The sequence below is a fragment of the Nerophis ophidion genome, linkage group LG07, assembly GCF_033978795.1.
Source record: "Nerophis ophidion isolate RoL-2023_Sa linkage group LG07, RoL_Noph_v1.0, whole genome shotgun sequence".
Lineage (NCBI taxonomy): Eukaryota > Metazoa > Chordata > Actinopteri > Syngnathiformes > Syngnathidae > Nerophis > Nerophis ophidion.
Window position 1 is genome coordinate 57,401,798 of NC_084617.1, and position 22,755 is coordinate 57,424,552.

Below are 22,755 nucleotides of genomic sequence, written 5' to 3' on the forward strand. Positions count from 1 at the left end.
CTGTCCACTGCCTCCAGAGTCCGGTGTCCAAAAGGACTGGATAGGACTCTTTCTTCAGCTTGAGGGCATCTTGGTCCTAGAATTACCGCCACAACAGGCACCAACCAATTTATGGTCACAGCTCCAATTGGCAATAGAGGGATGGAACATGGTCCACTCAATATCCAGCACCTCCCTCGTGACATGTTCAAAGTTCTTCCTAAAAACTCTCTCTGACAGGAGACTGCTCGACGTTCCCAGCAGATCCTCACAATGCGTTTGGGCCTGCCAGTTCTGTCTGGCCTCCTTCCCCACTATCGGAGCCAACTCAGTACCACCATTTGGTGATCGATAGAAAGCTCCGCCCCTCTCTTCACCCGAGTGTTCAAAACATGAGACCGCAAATCCGATGACACAACTACAAAGTCGTTGTGTTTGTTATGGACAATCTGTCACAAGTACAAAAGTCCAATAACAAAATACAACTCCTGTTCAGATCCGGGCGGCCATTCTTCCCTATCACGCCTCTCCAGGTTTCACTGTTGTTGCCAATATGAACGTTGAAGTCACCCAGCAGAACAAGGGAATCACCTGAGGGAGCACTCTCCAGTACTCCCTCAAGGGAATCCAAAAAGGGTGGGTACTCCTAGCTGCTGTTTGGTGCGTAAGCACAAACAACAGTCTAGCGGGTTGAACTCCAACGTGCAGGCTTTCAGCCGGTGGGGAAACAAGAATTGCTACCCCAGCCCGTTGCCTCTCACTGCGTGCAACGCCAGAGTGGAAGAGAGTCCAGCCCCTCTCGAGAAAAGTGGTTCTAGACCCCTTGCGGTGCGTCAAAGTGAATCTGACTATATCTAGCCGGAACTTTTCCATCTCCCGCACCACCTCAGGCTCTTTCCGCCCCAGCCAGGTGACGTTTCACATCCCAAGAGCTAGCTTATGTAGCCAAGGATCGGACCGCCAAGTGGCCTGCCTTCGGCTTCCACCCATCTCACATTTCACCCGACCTTTATGACCCCTCCTATGAGTGGTGAGCCCATTGGAGGGGGGACCCACATTGACTCCGTAAGCTGTGCCCGGCCGGCCACCAGGTGCTCGCCATCGGGCCATCGGGCCCCACCTACGGGCCTGGCTCCAGAAAGGGGGCCCGGTGACCCGCGTTCGAGCGAGGGAAATCTGAGTCCTTGTTTTTTTATTGTCATAGAGGTCTTTAAGCTGTTCTGTGTCTGATCCCTCACCTAAGACCTGTTTGCCTTGGGAGACCCTACAAAGGTGCATAGAAGCCCCTGGACAGCATAGCTCTTAGGATCATTGGGGCACGCAAAATCCTCTACCACGGACAAAGAGAAAAATATTAATGATAACATTATAATATTATATATTAAATATTAATACAGTATATATATTATTATCATCATCAATTTTTTGTAATGATTTAAGAATTAATACAAGTAAGACTTGAGATTCATTCCAAAATCTATTTTTTTTCACACCTCTATTAATCACAGTTTTGAATTTGGATGATTATACACAGGTTGCAAGTCGCTTGTTTGATATAACTCCAATATTTTGACACAAATGCAATTATATTGTGAGAATGTCACAGTTTTATCTAAATCCAGTCAGGGTGTATTTTGAAGTAAACTTTTGCCCCTCTCCTCACTCGTCTTTGCAGTTGCGTATGCATTGTCGTAATCACTGACCCTGTAACAACCCGTACCACCTTTCAGGTAACCATACGCAGTTAATTTAAAAGAGCACGTACATCCATCCATCCAACCATCCATCCATTTTCTACCGCTTATTCCCTTTGGGGTTGCGGGGGGCCCTGGTGCCTATCTCAGCTACAGTCAAAATTAATTGTGTGATTAATCTGTGTGTATACATGATTGATTTTTTTAGTGATTAATCACATGAGTTAACTTGTTATTTTTGACAGCCCAATTAAAAACAAAGTATATTTTGTGTTTTTTGGGGCTGTCAAATGATTAGAATTTGCAGATCAATCACAAGGTTGAGGTGGATTAACTTTGGTTATTCACAATTTAGAATTTATTCATTTTTAATCTACATTAGAGACTCAAAAAAGCATGATAGTGAAAGGAAAGTTTTTCGAGTCATCCTGCACTGCTGAAAATGTATTCAGAATAATCACGAGGATGCGTTAAATTTGACAGCTCTGGGATTTTTTTCAATACCGGATAGATCAGTGGTTCTTAACCTGGGTTCGATCGAACCTTAGGGGTTCGGTTAGTCGGCCTCAGGGATTCGACGGAGCCTCCGTCCAAACCTGACTAAATAACAAGTTCAATGTTTTATTATTATAATCAAATGACAGTAATCATTTCCTTGAGATTATTTTCTAATATAAGTGTTTTGGCACACTTACAATGACAAAAAACAACAACATTGTTTTTCATGAGGTCTGTACAAGGTGGGGTTGGAAATAATTTGTACCCCTTTCAGATATCACCTTTAGGTCCCACTAAATCATTCACATGTTGCACAATGAAATGTAAACATGGGATCATGTGTACTTTCCTGTAACTTTCTGTGTGTAAGACATATCTTTATTAGTATTTCTTTGATACAGTAACATCATTAAATTAAGAAAAAACATTTTATTTTTCACTAAAGAAGGGTTCGGTGAATGCGCATATGAAACTGGCGGGGTTCGGTACCTCCAACAAGGTTAATAACCACTGGGATAGATGATTCTTTTAAGTGACTAAGATTCTTTGGAATGGTGCAACATGTCATGAACTTTTCTTGTTTGCCACTTTCCTGCATAATTTTCTGAGAGAAGATACTAATTCAATGAATACAATTTTACTTTAATGCCAACTTTGGCGAAAGAATGCATCATTTTAGGCAATTACATGTCCAAGCTGCCTGTAAATTCAGTGCTCATCAAGTGTAAATGCAACGCTTCGGTGACAAAGGGTTCAGACCACTCTGAATGCAACATGATCTGGATCAGTTTAGGATTAGTACTTGTCTAATAACACCACAAAAACAAACATATATACAATACATCCTACTCAACAATAATGTGGACTGTTTGTAAATAAAAGGTTATCGACTATTCGGTTCATCAAACAGTTTTGCTTGGATTCACTAATCATACAAAAATAGTTAACGTTATTGTGCGCTTGCTAGTTGCCCTTTGAGCCAATCTCAAATCTGATTGGTTAAAGAAGAAAAAAACATTTCTCATACAGTTTAAGTGACATGAGGCCTGCATTAATGATTGACTTGGAGACACACAGAAGGTGAAATCTGATTGGACAAAAAAATCTTACATCCACATACTGGAAACAGTACAGCCAAGATTATTACCAATCATTTATTACTTTATGTATATATACGGATTAATGATAAATTGTGCAATAATTCAATATTTTCAGACCAGTTTGTATATTCAGTCCAAATATTGAGGTTTATTTGAATAGGTGTTTTTTCAGCAGCTTTTACACATAAAGTCAACTTTATATAAACATATGCAAGTTATGCCATGACTAAAAAAAACAAAGGGTAGGATTACTGTAAAAATGCTTTTCAGTCATGTTGAATCGTGCAAATATAGCCATGTGATGTTCCTTCATGTATCTTGTTAAACATGAATAAATCAGAGCAATAACCAAGACACACACGATGAAATGAAGATAATAGACTGGAATAATTAATGTCATTTCATGGAACAAATACAAGAATTTAAATAAATGTAGGTCTGTGCTTTTGATCATATTTAGGCCCGCCACTAACCCGTATACAGTTTAGTTTAGTTTGCATATGCTATAAATTGTGGGTGTGTGTTTTCTTGTATTGCTACCCTTCTTGAGACATCAAGAAAAAGTACCTCCTTCCCATATGAGGACCAGTGAACAATTTAGAACCGAAATCATTGTCCAAATACGGAAAACATCTGATAGAGAGCCAAATACTAGAGTCCGTGAACATTGCTCCAAAGTCGGGATTTTTTGTTGATTTAATGTGCAAAGGCAGCAATATATGATGAAACAAGACGGCAGCTAAAGAAGGACTTCCCTATTCATCCCCGAAAAAACCCGCCAGGTGAACAGCTGACTTGTGTCATAATTTTGCCAAGTAAAATTCCAATTATTATTATTATTATTATTATATTGCCAAAATGTTAGTTTTCTTATAAAATTGTGACTTATGTCAAGTAAAATTAGGACTCTTTTTAGAAAATTGCCAACATTTTAAGCTTTTCTTGTAAAATTCTGACTGTTATTGAGTACAATTTCAACTTTTATCATATTATTGCACAAATGTTCAGTTTTTTTGTACAATTTTGACTTGTGTTGAGTAAAATTACGACTTTTATCATAATACTAGAGGTAGGCCTTTTTCGGAGGTCTCAAGAAGGTATCAAATACAAGAATGTGTGGGTGCGTGTATATATGTGTGTGTGTGTGTGTGTGTGTGTGTGTGTGTGTGTGTGTTTGTGTGTGTGTGTGTGTGTGCGTGCGTGTGTGTGTGTTAGATTGTAAATAGCACCCACCTGCACATGACCTCATGTGTGAGCAAAACTCTACACATTTCTGGATTCTTGTTTTGTCCTTCATACGCAATGGGCTGCAAGAAGGGGGAATAGGCAACAGAAAATGTCAGTTTTATGTAAAAAAAAATCATTCAAGCATGCTGTTTCCCTGAAAGTTGTTAAATTCCAGGAAGAAATGATAGTCACTTACCTGTTTTGTGACTGAGTCGATGAGTCGTGCATAAAGATCCTGCTCTGTACGAACCCCTGCAGAGAATAAATAGAAATAATAAATGAATGGGTTGTACTTATATAGCGCTTTTCTACCTTCAAGGTACTCAAAGCACTTTGACACTAGATAACAACAAAAGATGATAATACTTGGTAAACAATTATATGACAACTATTCATGACAGGGGTGTCAAGCTCAGTTTAGATCGGGGGCCACATGGAGAGAAATCTACTCCCAAGTGGACCGGACTGGTAAAATCACGGCACGATAACTTAAAAATAAAGACAAGTTCAGATTGTTTTTTAAAAATAGAAGAAGTACGTTCTGAAAATGTACAAATCATAATGTTGTTTGGGTTTTTTTTACACTCACATGTTGTGGTTAATAGTATTCTATCTTTATTTGTCGTTATTTATACTTTCTGAAAACATTATGTAATAGTATTTACCAGTCTACTCATTGGTGTTCATTTTAAATCTATCAAGATAAAAAAATAATATGAAATCAAATTACAGGATGTTATTTATGTAGTTTGCTCATTTTCCTCAACTGGTGGACTAACACCATCGTAGTGCAGTGGGAGAGTGGCCGTGCGCAACCCGAGGGTCACTGGTTCAAATCCCACCTAGAACCAACCTCGTCACGTCCGTTGTGTCCTGAGCAAGACACTTCACCCTTGCTCCTGATGGGTGCTGGTTGGCGCCTTGCATGGCAGCTCCCTCCATCAGTGTGTGAATGTGTGTGTGAATGGGTAAATGTGGAAGTAGTGTGAAGGCGCTTTTGAGTACCTTGAAGGTAGAAAAGCGCTATACAAGTACAACCCATTTTTGTTTTGTTTACATATGTAGCATAATCTACAAAGATACAAAAAAATTGCTATTGCGACATCTTGATTTCAGCTCATTTTTATACTTAAACTCATCCCGCGGGCCAGATAAAACCTGTCTGTGGGCCTGATCCGGCCCGTGAGCCGTATGTTTGACCCCCCTGGTTTAAGACAACATGTAATCGCCACAACAATAATTTAGAGAATCAACACACACACACACACACACAACATAACTCATTTTAAACATGTCCTTTTTGAGATGAATTATTTCCCAAAATAATGAAAAACAAACAATGTTTTCATTGGAAATGTAATTAAGTGGAAAGTCAAAGAGGGAATCAAGTTCGCTATGCACAAACATGTTGATTTTGCTCAGATAATGATAATAAATTAAGGCTTATTCGGTTAACCCGAGCAGTGATATATAACATCTACCCTTCAAGTCTTTCCAGTCAGTTGATAAAAACTGCAACACACTGGGGATAGTCAGAAAATAAAAGATTTATGATATAAATCTTAACCCCCCTCCCAACCCCATCTCCTCATATTGTAGTTGAAAAAAACACAACATTGAACTCCATCCAGGCAACATGGAGAAATACGATTGGCATGCACCTCATATTTTATCTTTGATAGTTTCTTTGGGGATTGAGAGTTATTTGATGTTTGATGATTATTGGTCATGTTCTGTTTGAGGACAGAATTTACAGCACTTCTCTCACAATTTATCAACTATACGCTCATGACATGAGTTGGGGACTACAGAGCAGGGATGTTCGACTAAATTGTTTTGTGGGCCACATTTCTAGAAAGCTAGGGACCCCAAGGCCGGATTTCTACCTTCACTATAAGTCTTATTTGGTATATTCTGGAGCAGTGGTTCTCAACCTTTTTTTTCAGTGATGTACCCCCTGTGGACATTTTATTAATTCAAATACCCCCTAATCAGATCAAGGCATTTTTGGTTGAAAAAAAGAGATAAAGAAGTAAAATAAAACACTATGTCATCAGTTTCTGCTTTATTAAATTGTATAACTGTGCAAAATATTGCTCATTTGTAGTGGTCTTTCTTGAACTATTTGGCAAAAAGATATGAAAATAACTAAAAACATGTTGAAAAATAAAGAAGTGATTCAATTATAAATAAAGATTTCTACACAAGAGGTGGTAATCATCAACTTAAAGTGCCCTCTTTGGGGATTGTAATAGACATCCATCTGGATTCATGGACTTAATTCTTAACATTTCTTCACAAAAAAATACATCTTCAACATTAATATTTATGGAACATGTCCACAAAAAATGTAGCTGTCAACACTGATTATTGCATTGTTGCATTTCTTTTCACAGTTTATGAACATACATTCATATTTTGTTGAAGTATTATTCAATAAATATATTTATAGAGGATTTTTGAATTGTTGCTATTTTTAGAATATTTTCTAAAAATGTCACATACCCCTTGGCATACCTTCAAGTACCCCCAGGCGTACGCATACCTCCATTTGAGAACCACTGTTCTGGAGAACCAGCTGGCCCTGCAATGAGGTGGCGACTTGTCCAAGGTGTACTCCGCCTTCCGGCCGATTGTAGCTGAGATAGGCACCAGCACCCCCCGCAACCCCAAAAGGGAATAAGCGGTAGAAATGGATGGATGGATGGAGAACCAGCGTCCTCTACAGTAGACACTGGATTTTAATCTATTTGTTTGGTCAGAAATACAGGAGCACGCTGCTGTTTTTGGGGGGCTTTTGCAAAAAAAAAAATTGTTAACAATTATTTCTACGACAACATTTCAAAAATATGCTACAAAAATGTGAGTCTCTCACAAGTTTTTTTTTAACCAATGAATTACCGCAAATGATGAAAAAGAGAGGACCTAAACTGGAACCTTGAGGAACACCACAAGTATAACTAAAGATGTTGAACAAATGATTACTGAATGCAACACCTTAGTTACATAAATCCATCCATTTTCTACCGCTTGTCTTGTTCGGGGTCGCGGGGGGTGCTGGAGCCTATCCTAACTGTACACAAGCGGAAGGGGGTGTACAACCTGGACAAGTCGCCACCTCATCACAGGGCCAACACAGATAGAAAGACAACCATTCACACTGTTACAATCATTTGTACTTTAACTTTAACATACACACACTAGGGCCAATTTAGTGTTGCCAATCAGGCTATTCCCAGGTGCATGTTTTTGGAGGTGGGAGGAAGCCGGAGTACCCGGAGGGAACTCACGCAGTCACGGGGAGAACATGCAAACTCCGCACGGAAAGATCCAGAACCTAGGATTGACCCCATGACTGTCACATTTGGAACGCATTGTGATAAGCGAGCTGTCACCCCAAAATGCAGTGGGACCAGACATGCAGGGATTGCAGGCAAGAGCTGGTTTATTGTACAAAAAGGTAAAATAACACTGGTACAAAACAGAAAAGAAAGTGCGTGCCCACGCACGGTAAGCTAAGCTAACATTTAGCAATGGAGTTCGAAAGTCCAAAACTGACGCGTGCCGAGCTAGGACTAGAGAAACCAAACGTGAAAGTTGCATGTAGCAAATGACGAACCAAAGACGAACTGAGGTAGAATGCAGGCTTAAATACTAAAGTAACAATCAAGACACCCGTATGCATAAAACAAGAGCAGCTGGGACAAATCAGAAACCATGGTAACCAAAACAGGAATGCACACACAAAATAAGGGATCGGAAGAGTCCAAAAATAATCAAAACACACAAAAGAACTCAAGAACAAGACTAAGGATGTGATCCGGGAAGCGGATCACAACAATGACCTTCGTATTGTGAGGCAGATGCACTAACCCCTGCTCCACCGTGCTGCACATTGTAACTGCGAAGTCTTAAAGGGGTGCCTTGAGGAACACCATGTTTGAACCCCAATGTTCTATATTTGCTTACAATCTAAATTGTAAATACAAGGATCTGCCAATGTGCTCACAGTGGTCCAAGTTCTTCCATAAAACAGGAGCATGCAAGTGTTTTTAGGAATTATTTGCAAAATGTTTGTATCCCAAGTTTTGAACCGAACTTGGGGGCCGGATTTGGCATCTGGCCCTCAAATTGAATAGCCCTGCAAATAAGCTACAGTATTCACACCAACAGCTACAACAGCAATAACCAGTTTGGCCGCTTCAATTAATCGCAAACACACTCTCAACTCTTGACTTGTGTAAAAAAAACTTAACAGTAAATCACACCAGAGATTAAAACAAAGTGAAATATATTGGTTTTATATCAGGAGGTTGGAGACTAGTGCTTTTTTTCAAAATGTGTTCCCTCACATCAAAGTCTCTATTGAAAGGCCTTTGATATTGCATAGGAAAAGGGGATAAAGAGGAAGTGTTGTTGGTGTGCTTCTATGGACGCAATGCGTGTGTGTGTGTGTGTGTATGTGTGTGTGTGTGTGTGTGTGTGGAGTGTATAAGAGGGTTGCTGGAGAACATGTCTTTTATCTTCTCTCCCATGGGTGCCACTGCGATGGCAGAGTAGAGGCCGCCGTTGCTCATGGGAACTACATCTCTCTGTGTATCCCTGATGTGATGTGGGAATTACAATCGAGGGGTGTCGGATTGATTTTTGATCTCAGGGTTGGGGAGTGTCAACATGTGCTTCCTTAGAGATGACCGTGTGATTAGTCGAAGCAGAAGAAGGTTTTTGTACCTTTGGGGTTGTCTGTTGCTGGGGTGGTACCCATAAATGGAATGTTTCTGTGCCCTTACTTAAAAAAATGACTGTTAGAGTACGGGAACATAGCTGCGACCTGCATTTAGCTAGTTCAGCAGTTTTTTTTTACAGAGTAAAACAATGGACCGGTTTGAGCAATGAGTCAAACAAGCTATGAGCTGCAGTATAAGCATATGGTGTTCACAGGATACATGGAAGAAGAAAATTGCTGAGAACCACAGTCCCCACATACCATGTATCCGGAATTCTACGAAAACCAAAGTGCCTGATATCACTTACTGTCAATCAAATGTACTTTTTACTAATATTTGTTTACTATATAGTGTCAGGATTACGGTGAAAGAGGGGTTAGTTTGTGTGCCTCACAATACAAAGGTATTGGGTGAGCCAGGCTCTGGCTCTTTCTGTGTGGAGTTTAACAAGTTTTCTCATTGTATCCCATTAGGTGGAGTTTGTTCTTGCCCTGATGTGGGATCTGAGCCGAGGATGTCGTTGTGGCTTGTGCAGCCCTTTGAGACACTTGTGATTTAGAGCTATATAAATAAAATTTGATTGATTGACTTTGAGTTTGCGTGTTCTCCCCGTGACTGCGTGGGTTCCCTCCGAGTACTCTGACTTCCTCCCACCTCCAAAGACCTGCACCTGGGGATAGGTTGATTGGCAAAACTAAATTGGCTCAAGTTTGTGAATGTGAGTGTGAACGTTGTCTGGCTATCTGTGTTGGGATAAGATCCAGCATCCCCCGTGACCCCAAGAAGGACAAGCGGTAGAAAATGGATGGATGGATATACAGTGTCATTGTTTACTAATTATCTATTTAGTCTATTTCTTCAAACAACTTGATGAACCCTACTATCACACCTTTTTCCCCCATGTAAAAATTCTAGTATGTACACATATATATATATATATATATATATATTTTTTTTTATATATATATAGACACATATACATATATATATATATATATATATCTGCGATGAGGTGGAGACTTTTCCAGGGTATACCCCGCCTTCTGCCCGAATGCCGCAGAGATAGGCTCCAGCGACCCCAAAAAGGGACAAGCGGTAGAAATGGATGGATGAGTATATATATATATATATATATATATATATATATATATATAGAGATATATATATATATATATATACACATATATACAATTATATATATATATAAATGTATATATATATATAATTATATATATACACACATATATATGTATATATATATATATATATATATATATATATATATATATATATATATATATATATATATGTATATATATATATATATACTTCCAAAAACATGCACTTGGGGATAGGTTGATTGGCAATAAAAAATTGTCCCTAGTGTGTGAAGGTGAGTGTGAATAATGTTGTCTGTCTATCTGTGTTGGCCCTGCGATGAGGTGGCGACTTGTCCAGTGTGTACCCCACCTTCCGCCCAATTGTAGCTGAGATAGGCGCCAGGGCCCCCCGCAACCCCAAAAAGGGAATAAGCGTTAGAAAATGGATGGATATATATATATATATATATATATATATATATATATATATATATATAATTAAACTCGGGAAATGTACGAGCTCTGCCACTTCTTACTCTTTTTTGTTGAATTGCACTCGTTCATTATTGTAGCTTTGTTAAGCTTGTTCAAAATGAAAGAAACTATAGTAAGTACCTCAATTTATGAGCTTAATTGGTTCTGTGATGGAGCTCTTCACTTGGATCTCAAATCAACACTGGCATTCGAAATTAATTGAAATCAATTTAATTGGTGCTTGGCACCCCAAAACCAGACAATTTTAACATGTAACATGCCTTTTAAAAAGAGAAAAAGACTTGTAGGTAAGGGTTTTGTATGAAAAACAATGCAATAGAATGCACTTCACACAACTACGGTAATGTAATAATACTTTTAACTGGCGTTATAGATAAATTCTGCTTCAGTACAATGCAGACTAGCAGTGATACGCTCTAACTGCTTTGCCAAGTTAGCGAGCTACACGCTCTGTGATGGTTTTGGATTATTTATTTCTTTAATTCAAGGAATATCGTCCACTACTTTTTCTAAGCATTGTTCAAAGTTATGTCGATCTCTAGCTGTAAGCTAATGCTAGTGAGTAAAACCAGATATTTTGGTCGGATCTTACAGGGTTCACTGTTAAAAAAAAAAAAAATAGGGCAATCAAAAATAACGAAATAACTCATGTGATTAGTAAGAAAAATTATTGCATTAATTGGGTATATATGCATATTAAGGGACCGGCAGTGGAAAATGGATGGAAATGTAATTTTTATTTGTCCGCACATGCTTCTTTACCTTTACCAAGGATGGTTACCTATCAGAACTCATCTTTTACTGCTGGAGGCTGTAGGCGTTGATAAGCCACATTTTAATTTTTTTTGTGAAGGCCTTGTAAGTTGTGACCAGTTTAACCTCCACAGGTACTGAGTTTCACACATTTGCACTCCTTACTGACCAGGCCGATTTACTGAAAGTGCTCCTGCGTTGAGGAATATAACAGTCACCTCTGACAGAGCCTGGAGTGACACGCTCACGCCTGTTTCTTTGACTGCCGAACTCTGCCAGAGGATCTGGAGCCAATTCATGCAGTACTTTATAGATAACTCTGCAAATGTATGAAGAACTGTCCCAGTTCAATATACTGTATTTTTTTATAAGGCACAGTGATGATAGTGACTAGGTTTTTTTTTTTCATCCATAAGCTTAATTACTTGTGTGTACCAGATTTCCAATGTTTTTTTTTAACTCTGACCAGCCTGAGACCAGTTGGTAAGACAGTAGTTGAAGTTGCGTAAAATCATCAAATGTTTTTTTTAAGTAACCTGTGATTAATCATGATCAATCCAAATTCAAAAGCGTGATTAATCTGATTTTTTGTTTTTTTTAAATCCTTTGACAGCACTAAAACATCCCAAATAACCAATGCAGAGGATGCTATAGTTCGTAGGAAGTTATACAACATTATGTATCATATTGAAGTCACTGGATATTTGAGGGACAGGAATGGACCTTCAACTTTTTTATGAATGTGCAAACTGATCCAAGTGGAAGCGTTGACTTCTTACCATTGCTATAGAGGAGCTGGAGCTTGTAGTGAGTGCCGTTGTTGGTCTTTTCTCCCGTCTGCTCCTTGGAAACACAGCGCAGACACACACACACACACACAAAACCCAGAGCATGCAGTTAAGCACGTTAGGGACACTGACAAACCCCAACCATCACTACTACTAAACGTTGGTACACAAAGCCGATCTCTGCAAATCCTACTGTTGGATCTTCTCCAGGACGAGAAGTGTCGTTGTTGGAAGCTCAACACTTGAACCGCAGGTCTTCTAAGAAGGCGGACTATGATAAGTCCCGAGCGCTGGTGCAGTGGTGGTATGCAACTACAGGTTAGGAGAGCTACAAGTAGTAAGCGGTCGACCTTGACGAAAAAACTTCCTTTGCGCTATCACCCTACTTCCTCCTCCTGTCTCTTAACCCCCCCTCTCATTCTCTTCTTCTATCTCTACTGGTCTTTCTAAGTGGTCTCAAAGGAATGCTCTCTGGTCCAATAACCCAGGAGGCATCTCCGAGATGAGAGCAAGGGGAGAAGAACAAGAAGGCAACTGGGGAAAAGAAAATGAAGAAGACCAAAAGAAATTAAGATGCATGAAGACAAGTTGGGTAAGTATGGGGAAGTTCCAATTTTAGACATCACGATGTCCAATGTTGAAGGTTCCATCCATCTAAACCAGGGGCTGTTTATTTTGTCATATGCCATCGCGCTACCTTTGCATAATTACAAAGCCAAAACAGATGCCAGGGTAACCATGCAGAAAATGAACCCACTGGCACCCACTGACAGCTTTCCACCCTGGCATTAACACCCTCACACACACTTTTGCCTGTGACATTCTCAGTAAACCTGACTTGACAAGATCTTGAGAAAACAGAAGTCACCCGTGTCCATCAACACCGGACTCGAGGCCACCGTCCAACTCCAGGAATGTGTCTCTGGTTGCCACATAGTTGTGTTTTAAGATGACACTTTGATGATTAGCTCTCTAACAGGAGTGGGAATCATTAGCATTTTTTTTTTAAAAGTAGTGGTCCATCACCCGCAGCCCCACCACACACACACTGCTAATGAGGCAAGCTGCTAATTAGTCATTAGATATTCTTTTTCAATCCCACATCATCAGCTCACTGAGGCTTCAGTTAGTGTAAACATGAAGCCGTCAGCTGTTCCATCTGAAGATCAAGAGGAGCAACTGGTTTCTTTGGACGGAATATTCCCCAGTATCTTGTTACTGAATGTGCCCAACTGAAAGTGACAGAGACAGAGCTCTAAACACACCTTGTCGTGTTCCACAAAGTCCACAAAGGACGTCCTCTCCACTTCCACAGGCTGCCCGTGTCGGTCGTAGAGTGCCAGGACAAAGTGGAAGAAGTTGGACTTGCGGAGATTGGAAGGCGGCTGCTTCTCAAAGTGGGCTCTGGAGAGGGCAACTCCACTGCAGGCAACAACACATGTTTAGTGTAATACATGCTGACCCACAACAGCCTCTAGTCACATGATCCATTTTTGTTTATAAGAAGAAAAAAAAAGAGGTACCGGTAGCTTAATTATATCAATTTTAAAAACAAACATGATCCATATTTGTAGAAAAAAAACAAAAAAAAAAACAAGGCCAATTAATATTATTTTCAACAAGCAGCTGATAAACGTAGGTTAAAAAGAAAATAATCACCAAAAAATTCAGGTTAATACATATTATTTTCTTCAACACGCACGCGATCTGTTTCTGTTAAAAACCTGAAAAATAGCCAATAATATTATTTTCACAAAGAATATTGTCTCTGTTCAAAATAAAATAAACACCAAAAAAGTAAGTTAAAATATATACTATTTTAAACCAGAATGTAGTCCGTTTTTGTTCTTTTATTATTTATATTTTTACAAAAATAAGGAAAATGTATATTATTTTCAACAAGTACATGATCCATTGTTGGTTAGAAAATTAAACAAGTAACAAATCAGCCACCAAAAAAGGTAAATAAATATTGTTAAAAATTAAATTATATAATCTAATTTTATACTTATTCAAATAAACATTTATTCTGAACTTTATGGCCTTATTAAACATGAGTCGAGCTACAAATCATCCTTTTAAGCATTGTTCAAAGAAGTATCAATACATGGGTTACAGAATATATGCATTTTCCCCAAAATGTTGGATCACATCCCTAAAATATACAGTATATTTAACAACTTCAAAAACTCACTTAATTTCTGACAAATATTATATCAATGCTGCCAAATGTTACCTAAATACTTATTTCTTTGCCTCGTGTTTTGCTAAAAGTTTTTTTTAAACTACATGAAAATAATGTGTTTTTATTTTTAATTACAGCCAATTGAACACACTTTTTAAAATGTATTATGCATTTAAATAAATGTGCTTTAATTTACTTTCTTGGAGGACATATGCGTTGTATTTTGAGTGTTTCTGGTCTGAACATTTAAAACACTTTGTGAACATAATTTATAAGTTATAAGCCTATAACATATACATATAAACACACATACACAAACATTATATATATATATATATATATATATATATATATATATATATATATATATATATCGACATCTATCAAGTATTTTAGGCAGCCTTAAATGTAATTTAAAGAAATAACAGTTAAAGTTTAAAAGTCAGCTGTTTTTCAACAGTGGCGAAACTTGATTGACAGTTGTGTTTTAGGGACTTTTCACTAATATTTCAATTTGTTAGTTGAACTTTATAGGCTTTTTCGTTGTTACTTGTGTCACTAAAGCTTTTCTTCCAACACATTCAAATTAATTGTCATTACTTTTGAACATTTTTGGATTCTTCATGTTGTCTATTTGGTTTTGCAAAATTTTTAAAGAGGATAAATGTATTTTTGTAGCAAGCTTTCAACAGCTCTTTTAAAAGACAAAAATGACATTTAGACATATGGGATAAAACATGCAGTATAAATGAATTTTTTTTATGTTTACACACACATATGTATATATATATATATATATATATATATATATATATATATATATATATATAAATGTACATATAAACATACATATATATATATATATATATATATATATATATATATATATATATATATATATATATATATATATATATATATATATATATATATATATATATATACGTATTTATTTATGTATAGTGTACAGTAAAGTACCTTTGCGCAGCAACGTTGGCATCCACCACCCCGACGTTCCGAACCCAAGAGCGGACTGGATCCATCTCCTCCCCAAGACTTCTCTCTTTTAATCCGCTCACTTCTCGCATCAAATGCTCCTGGATCCCAAACATTTAAGCCCTGTCCTGAGTTGTGGGTGCACTTTTTGAAAGTCAACAAAAAAAGCTCTTCAGCAAACAACCACCCTCCCAAAAAAAAAGACGCTGCGCTCCGAACTCCAGGGCGCAACAAGACCAAAAAAAAAAAAGAGCTTTAGGAGTGAAATTGCAGCTGAAGTGTGATGTTTTAGCGCTTGTCTTTAAAAGAAAATCCTCTCACACTTGCGTTTAGATGTGAGAAGTAGATAAATAGATCCTCTCACTGTTCCTAATCATGGTCCAAGCGGAGCGCCGGTAATCACCTGCTCGGTGGATGCAACTCTTCAATCCTGCAAATGTGCACAATTTTATGTGCACGTTTTTTTTGTTTTGTTTTTTGTTTTTGGTTTGTGTCAAAAAAGTAGTTGGTCCGAGGGCCAGGAGGCTTGCAGACTGAACCGCTGTCTTGGAGCATGAATGAGGATGGAGCATGGAGGAGGAGGAGGGGCCAGGCTGCCATATGGGGGACCGATTGTTGCGATGGATGCTCTCATTGGTGTAAAGTGCATCCCCCGTTGTTTGGACCGAAGCCAGGTTCAGCATCCACTCGGCGTGGACAACTTTTAACGCTCAAAAATCACTTGAAGGCGCGTGCGTGAAGCTACCCCACTTTAGACGCGCGTAAATGCAAAACTATAACATTAAAGCTCACAAAATGTTGTTCGTTAAATTTATTGTCAGTAAAGTATAGGTATTATTTATTTATTTTTTTACCCAGCCCTGTGCGCCATGCGTACAACACATCCAATGCGCTCCAGGCGTTAAGCGCGTAATTCATGTATTTTTGGTGTAATAAAACAGCATCACTCCAAAAATACCACTTTTTCTCCCATTTTTTTTGCTAAAAACACAAAGTTTTGCCCAGCCCTGGTGACTTCCCCCTCTACCCACGAGACTATTGTCTCAGTGGCCGGGACAATGAGTGTAAATCTCCCCCACATTGGGGTCCCGCCTCAGCCCACCATCTGCTGCCAGCGCGGGACAAAGTCAGATGTTCCCCCCCACGCACCTCCCAGTTATGAAAGCCGTATCGGGGAGTCTCTCCACTCTAACCCCGACCACCTTGTCGTGTCCTCTGCACACGTCCCATCTGACGTGATTGGCAGCTGCATGTCACTCCAAAGTTCTGCACACTCTTATTGCATTCCTTCACTGATTACTCATAAAAATCAGTTGCACATCATGCAATCACTAAATCTGGTTGCATTTGGGTTGAGTTTTTCCTTGGCCTGATGTTGGATCTGAGCAGAGGATTTCGTTGTGACTTGTGCAGGCCCTTTGAGACACTTGTGATTAAAGTCCTACTGAAACCCACTAGGGCTTCATGGTGGGAGAGGGGTTAGTGCGTCTGCCTCACAATACGAAGGTCCTGCAGTCCTGGGTTCAAATCCAGGCTCGGGATCTTTCTGTGTGGAGTTTGCATGTTCTCCCCGTGAATGCGTGGGTTCCCTCCGGGTACTCCGGCTTCCTCCCACTTCCAAAGACATGCACCTGGGGATAGGTTGATGAATTGGCCCTAGTGTGTGAATGTGAGTGTGAATGTTGTCTGTCTATCCGTGTTGGCCCTGCGATGAGGTGGTGACTTGTCCAGGGTGTACCCCGCCTTCCGCCCGATTGTAGCTGAGATAGGCGCCAGCGCCCCCCGCGACCCCGAAAGGGAATAAGCGGTAGAAAATGGATGGATGGATGAAACCCACTAGTACCGACCACGCAGTCTGATAGTTTATATATCAATGATGAAATATTAACATTGCAACACATGCCAATACGGCCTTTTTAGTTTACTAAATTGCAATTTTAAATTTCCCGCAGAGTTTCTTTGTCAGGGTTATTTGATGACGAACCCCAAGATGCAGAGATGGAGGCAGGCATGGAGTGAGCAAACATGATTTTAATATAAATACTAAGACAAAACCAAACAGAGGGTTCAAACCAAAAGCGCGTACGTGGGCAGATAAAGAACAAAAGGCTTTTGGCATAGAAGCTAACAAGAAACAAAAAGGAACTTTAGCATGGAAGCTAGAGGATAACAAACAGAAAAACTGGAAATAGCTATGGCTAACAAAAACAGCTTACCGCTACGACGACCAGGACGAGATGTAGCACGACAGTTAATAGCTGAAATGATGCCAGACACGTCAGGTAGCAAAGACACAAGAGTGACATGAGGCAACGACAATACAAATGACAATACAATGATCCAGCCACTGACACAAGACAATGCAGGTACAAATAGGAGCAGGCTGATTGATAACAGGTGTGGCCAGGTGCCAATCAGCCGCAGCTGAGGAGGAACACAGCACTCAGGGAACAAGACTGGAAGCTGACAAAATAAGAGCAGTAGACAGGAACTAAAGACAGGAGATACTAGACACAGACGAAACAGACAAATGCAGAGGAAAACACTAAAACAGACAAACTGTCAGGGGAAAGCCTGACATTCTTGTTGAAAACGTTGCGGAATGATGACGCAAGCGCGTGACGTCACGGACTGTGACGGCTAAAAGTCGTCTCTTTTCATCGCGCAATTAAACTGTATTCTGGACATCTGTGTTGCTGAATCTTTTGCAATTTGTTCAATTAATAATGGAGAAGTCAAAGTAGAAAGATGGAGGTGGGAAGCTTTAGCCTTTAGCGACACAAACACACGGTGATTCCTTGTTTAAAATTCCCAGAGGTGAAGCTTTACTATGGATCAGAGCGGTCAAGCGAACATGGTTCCCGACCACTTCTCAACCGGCGGGTTTCGGTGACAAAATTGTGGTAAAAAGTCGCCTCTTACCGGAGATCAGCTGAGCTCGCGCCGTCCATGCAGTTGCTGTCGACTTCCCTCACGACACACCCCTCCGACTATCAGGTACTATTTAATCTCACTAAAACACTTGCAACACAATAGAAAGATAAGGGATTTCCCAGAATTATTCTAGTAAATGTGTCTAAAAACATCTGAATCGGTCCCAATGCAATCGCTTATTTATTTATTTATTTTTTTTCTAGTCCTTCGCTATCAATGTCATCATCCACAAATCTTTCATCCTCGCTCAAATTAATGGGGGAATTGTCGTTTTCTCGGTCCGAATAGCTCTTTTTGTTGGAGGCTCCCATTATAAACAATGTACGGACGTGAGGAGCCCTCACCCTTGTGATGTCATGGTCTGCTACTTCCGGTGAAGGCAAGGCTTTTTTATTAGCGACCAAAAGTTGCAAACTTTATTGTGGATGTTCTCTACTAAATCCTTTCAGTAAAAATATGGCAATAGAATGAACCTGCTATCCCCGTTTAAATATGAAAATCTCATTTCAGTAGGCCTTTAAGGGCTATATAAATACACTGTGATTTATTTTTGTTGTTAAAATTACTCTTGTACATGAAGCCATTTTGACAGTAGAACAGTAAAACCCAGGACACATGCAACCAGGCTAAATTAGGGCCGGAAGCAGAATTTCTTAAACTTTTTGTAATTGTGTCAAACAATTTTTATACTTTTTATTCAAACTTGTATTCATTTTTGATGAATGTTTTATACAAAAACGAATTTGTGGAAAATTACGATGAGGTGGCGACTTGTCCAGGGTGTACCCCGCCTTCCGCCCGATTGTAGCTGAGATAGGCCCCAGCGCCACCCGCGACCCCATAGGGAATAAGCGGAAGAAAAATGGATGGATGGATAACGTGTTCAATCATGTATGTTGTAGTGCAAAATTGTCATGTTTGGTTTAGTTAGGTTATGTTACTTCAAGAATCCATTAGTTCCTGTTTTCTTGAAGTAACATAACCTAACTAAACCAAACTTCAAGAATCCATTAGTTCCTGTTTTCTGCTCTCTGAGCTGCAACCATATCGTGGTAGAGGAGTTTGCGTGTCCCAATGATCCTAGGAGCTATGTTGTCCGGGGGCATAAAGCCCCCTGGTAGGGTCTCCCAAGGCAAACAGGTTCTAGGTGAGGGATCAGACAAAGAGCAGCTCGAAGACCTTTATGAAGAAGAAACATCATGGACCCAGATTTCCCTCGCCCGGACGCGGGTCACCGGGGCCCCCCTCTGGAGCCAGGCCCGGAGGTGGGGCACGATGGCGAGCGCCTGGTGGCCGGGCCTGTTCCCATGGGGCCCGGCCGGGCACAGCCCGAAGAGGCAACGTGGGTCACCCCTCCAATGGGCTCACCACCCATAGCAGGGGCCATAGAGGTCGGGTGCATTGTGAGCTGGGCGACAGCCGAAGGCAGGGCACTTGGCGGTCAGATCCTCGGCTACAGAAGCTAGCTCTTGGGACGTGGAACGTCACGTCACTGGGGGGGAAAGAGCCTGAGCTAGTGCGCGAAGTCGAGAAATTCCGGCTGGATATAGTCGGACTCACTTCGACGCACAGCAAGGGCTCTGGAACCACTTCTCTCGAGAGGGATTGGACCCTCTTCCACTCTGGCGTTGCCGGCAGTGAGAGGCGACGGGCTGGGGTGGCAATTCTTGTTTCCCCCCGGCTCAAAGCCTGTACGTTGGAGTTCAACCCGGTGGACGAAAGGGTAGCCTCCCTCCGCCTTCAGGTGGGAGGACGGGTCCTGACTGTTGTTTGTGCTTATGCACCAAACAGCAGTTCAGAGTACCCACCCTTTTTGGGAACGCTCGAGGGAGTACTGGAAAGTGCTCCCCCGGGTGATTCCCTTGTCCTACTGGGAGACTTCAACGCTCACGTTGGCAACGACAGTGAAACCTGGAGAGGCGTGATTGGGAAGAATGGCCGCCCGGATCTGAACCCCAGTGGTGTTTTGTTATTGGACTTTTGTGCTCGTCACAGTTTGTCCATAACAAACACCATGTTCAAACATAAGGGTGTCCATATGTGCACTTTGCACCAGGACACCCTGGGCCGCAGTTCCATGATCAACTTTGTAGTTGTGTCATCGGATTTGCGGCCTCATGTTATGGACACTCGGGTGAAGAGAGGGGCGGAGCTTTCTACCGATCACCACCTGGTGGTGAGTTGGCTGCGATGGTGGGGGAGGATGCCGGACAGACCTGGGAGGCCCAAACGCATTGTGAGGGTCTGCTGGGAACGTCTGGCAGAGTCTCCTGTCAGACAAAGTTTCAATTCCCACCTCCGGAAGAACTTTGAACATGTCACGAGGGAGGTGCTGGACATTGAGTCCGAGTGGACCATGTTCCGCACCTCTATTGTTGAGGCGGCAGATCGGAGCTGTGGCCGCAAGGTAGTTGGTGCCTGTCGGGGCGGCAATCCTAAAACCCCTTGGTGGACACCAGCGGTGAGGGATGCCGTCAAGCTGAAGAAGGAGTCCTATCGGGTCCTTTTGGCTCATAGGACTCCGGAGGCAGTGGACAGGTACCGACAGGCCAAGCGGTGTGCAGCTTCAGCGGTCGCGGAGGCAAAAACTCGGACATGGGAAGAGTTCGGGGAAGCCATGGAAAACGACTTCCGGGCGGCTTCGAAGCGATTCTGGACCACCGTCCGCCGCCTCAGGAAGGGGAAACAGTGCACTATCAACACCGTGTATGGTGCGGATGGTGTTTGCTGACCTCGACTGCGGATGTTGTGGATAGGTGGAAGGAATACTTTGAAGACCTCCTCAATCCCACCAACACGTCTTCCTATGAGGAAGCAGTGCCTGGGGAATCTGTGGTGGACTCACCTATTTCTGGGGCTGAGGTCGCTGAGGTAGTTAAAAAGCTCCTCGGTGGCAAGGCCCCAGGGGTGGACGAGATCCGCCCGGAGTTCCTTAAGGCTCTGGATGCTGTGGGGCTGTCTTGGTTGACAAGACTTTGCAGCATCGCGTGGACATCGGGGGCGGTACCTCTGGATTGGCAGACCGGGGTGGTGGTTCCTCTCTTTAAGAAGGGGGACCGGAGGGTGTGTTCCAAATATCGTGGGATCACACTCCTCAGCCTTCCCGGTAAGGTTTATTCAGGTGTACTGGAGAGGAGGCTACGTCGGATAGTCGAACCTCGGATTCAGGAGGAACAGTGTGGTTTTCGTCCTGGTCGTGGAACTGTGGACCAGCTCTATACTCTCCGCAGGGTTCTTGAGGGTGCATGGGAGTTTGCCCAACCAGTCTACATGTGCTTTGTGGACTTGGAGAAGGCATTCGACCGTGTCCCTCGGGAAGTCCTTTGGGGAGTGCTCAGAGAGTATGGGGTATCGGACTGTCTTTTTGTGGCGGTCCGTTCCCTGTACGATCAGTGCCAGAGCTTGGTCCGCATTGCCGGCAGTAAGTCGAACACATTTCCAGTGAGGGTTGGACTCCGCCAAGGCTGTCCTTTGTCACCGATTCTGTTCATAACTTTTATGGACAGAATTTCTAGGCGCAGTCAAGGCGTTGAGGGGTTCCGGTTTGGTAACCGCAGGATTAGGTCTCTGCTTTTTGCAGATGATGTGGTCCTGATGGCTTCATCTGACCGGGATCTTCAGCTCTCGCTGGATCGGTTCGCAGCCGAGTGTGAAGCGACCGGAATGAGAATCAGCACCTCCAAGTCCGAGTCCATGGTTCTCGCCCGGAAAAGGGTGGAGTGCCATCTCCGGGTTGGGGAGGAGACCCTGCCCCAAGTGGAGGAGTTCAAGTACCTAGGAGTCTTGTTCACGAGTGAGGGAAGAGTGGATCGTGAGATCGACAGGCGGATCGGTGCGGCGTCTTCAGTAATGCGGACGTTGTACCGGTCCGTTGTGGTGAAGAAGGAGCTGAGCCGGAAGGCAAAGCTCTCAATTTACCGGTCGATCTACGTTCCCATCCTCACCTATGGTCATGAGCTTTGGGTCATGACCAAAAGGATAAGATCACGGGTACAAGCGGCCGAAATGAGTTTCCTCCGCCGTGTGGCGGGGCTCTCCCTTAGAGATAGGGTGAGAAGCTCTGCCATCCGGGAGGAACTCAAAGTAAAGCCGCTGCTCCTTCACATCGAGAGGAGCCAGATGAGGTGGTTCGGGCATCTGGTCAGGATGCCACCCGAACGCCTCCCTAGGGAGGTGTTTAGGGCACGTCCAACCAGTAGGAGGCCACGGGGAAGACCCAGGACACGTTGGGAAGACTATGTCTCCCGGCTGGCCTGGGAACGCCTCGGGATCCCCCGGG

The 22,755-nt window shown here is 41.9% G+C and overlaps 1 protein-coding gene across 5 annotated transcripts in view; it reads right to left on the reverse strand.

Moving 5' to 3' along the window:
* ebf2 (EBF transcription factor 2) overlaps window positions 1-16,084 on the reverse strand; it is a 126,189-nt gene extending 110,105 nt beyond the window's left edge. For 3 of the 5 annotated variants that reach the window (XM_061906628.1, XM_061906626.1, XM_061906624.1), the window contains exons 1-5: window positions 15,525-16,084; window positions 13,627-13,783; window positions 12,353-12,416; window positions 4,695-4,750; window positions 4,505-4,578 (exon numbers count right to left, since the gene is read on the reverse strand). In XM_061906628.1, the coding sequence (XP_061762612.1) occupies window positions 4,505-4,578; window positions 4,695-4,750; window positions 12,353-12,416; window positions 13,627-13,783; window positions 15,525-15,658 (485 nt within the window). In that variant the 5' untranslated portion in view covers window positions 15,659-16,084. The remainder of the gene's footprint in view (window positions 1-4,504; window positions 4,579-4,694; window positions 4,751-12,352; window positions 12,417-13,626; window positions 13,784-15,524) is intronic. The other 2 variants (XM_061906627.1, XM_061906625.1) reach the window with 1 other exon arrangement.
* Window positions 16,085-22,755: the final 6,671 nt, after the last annotated feature.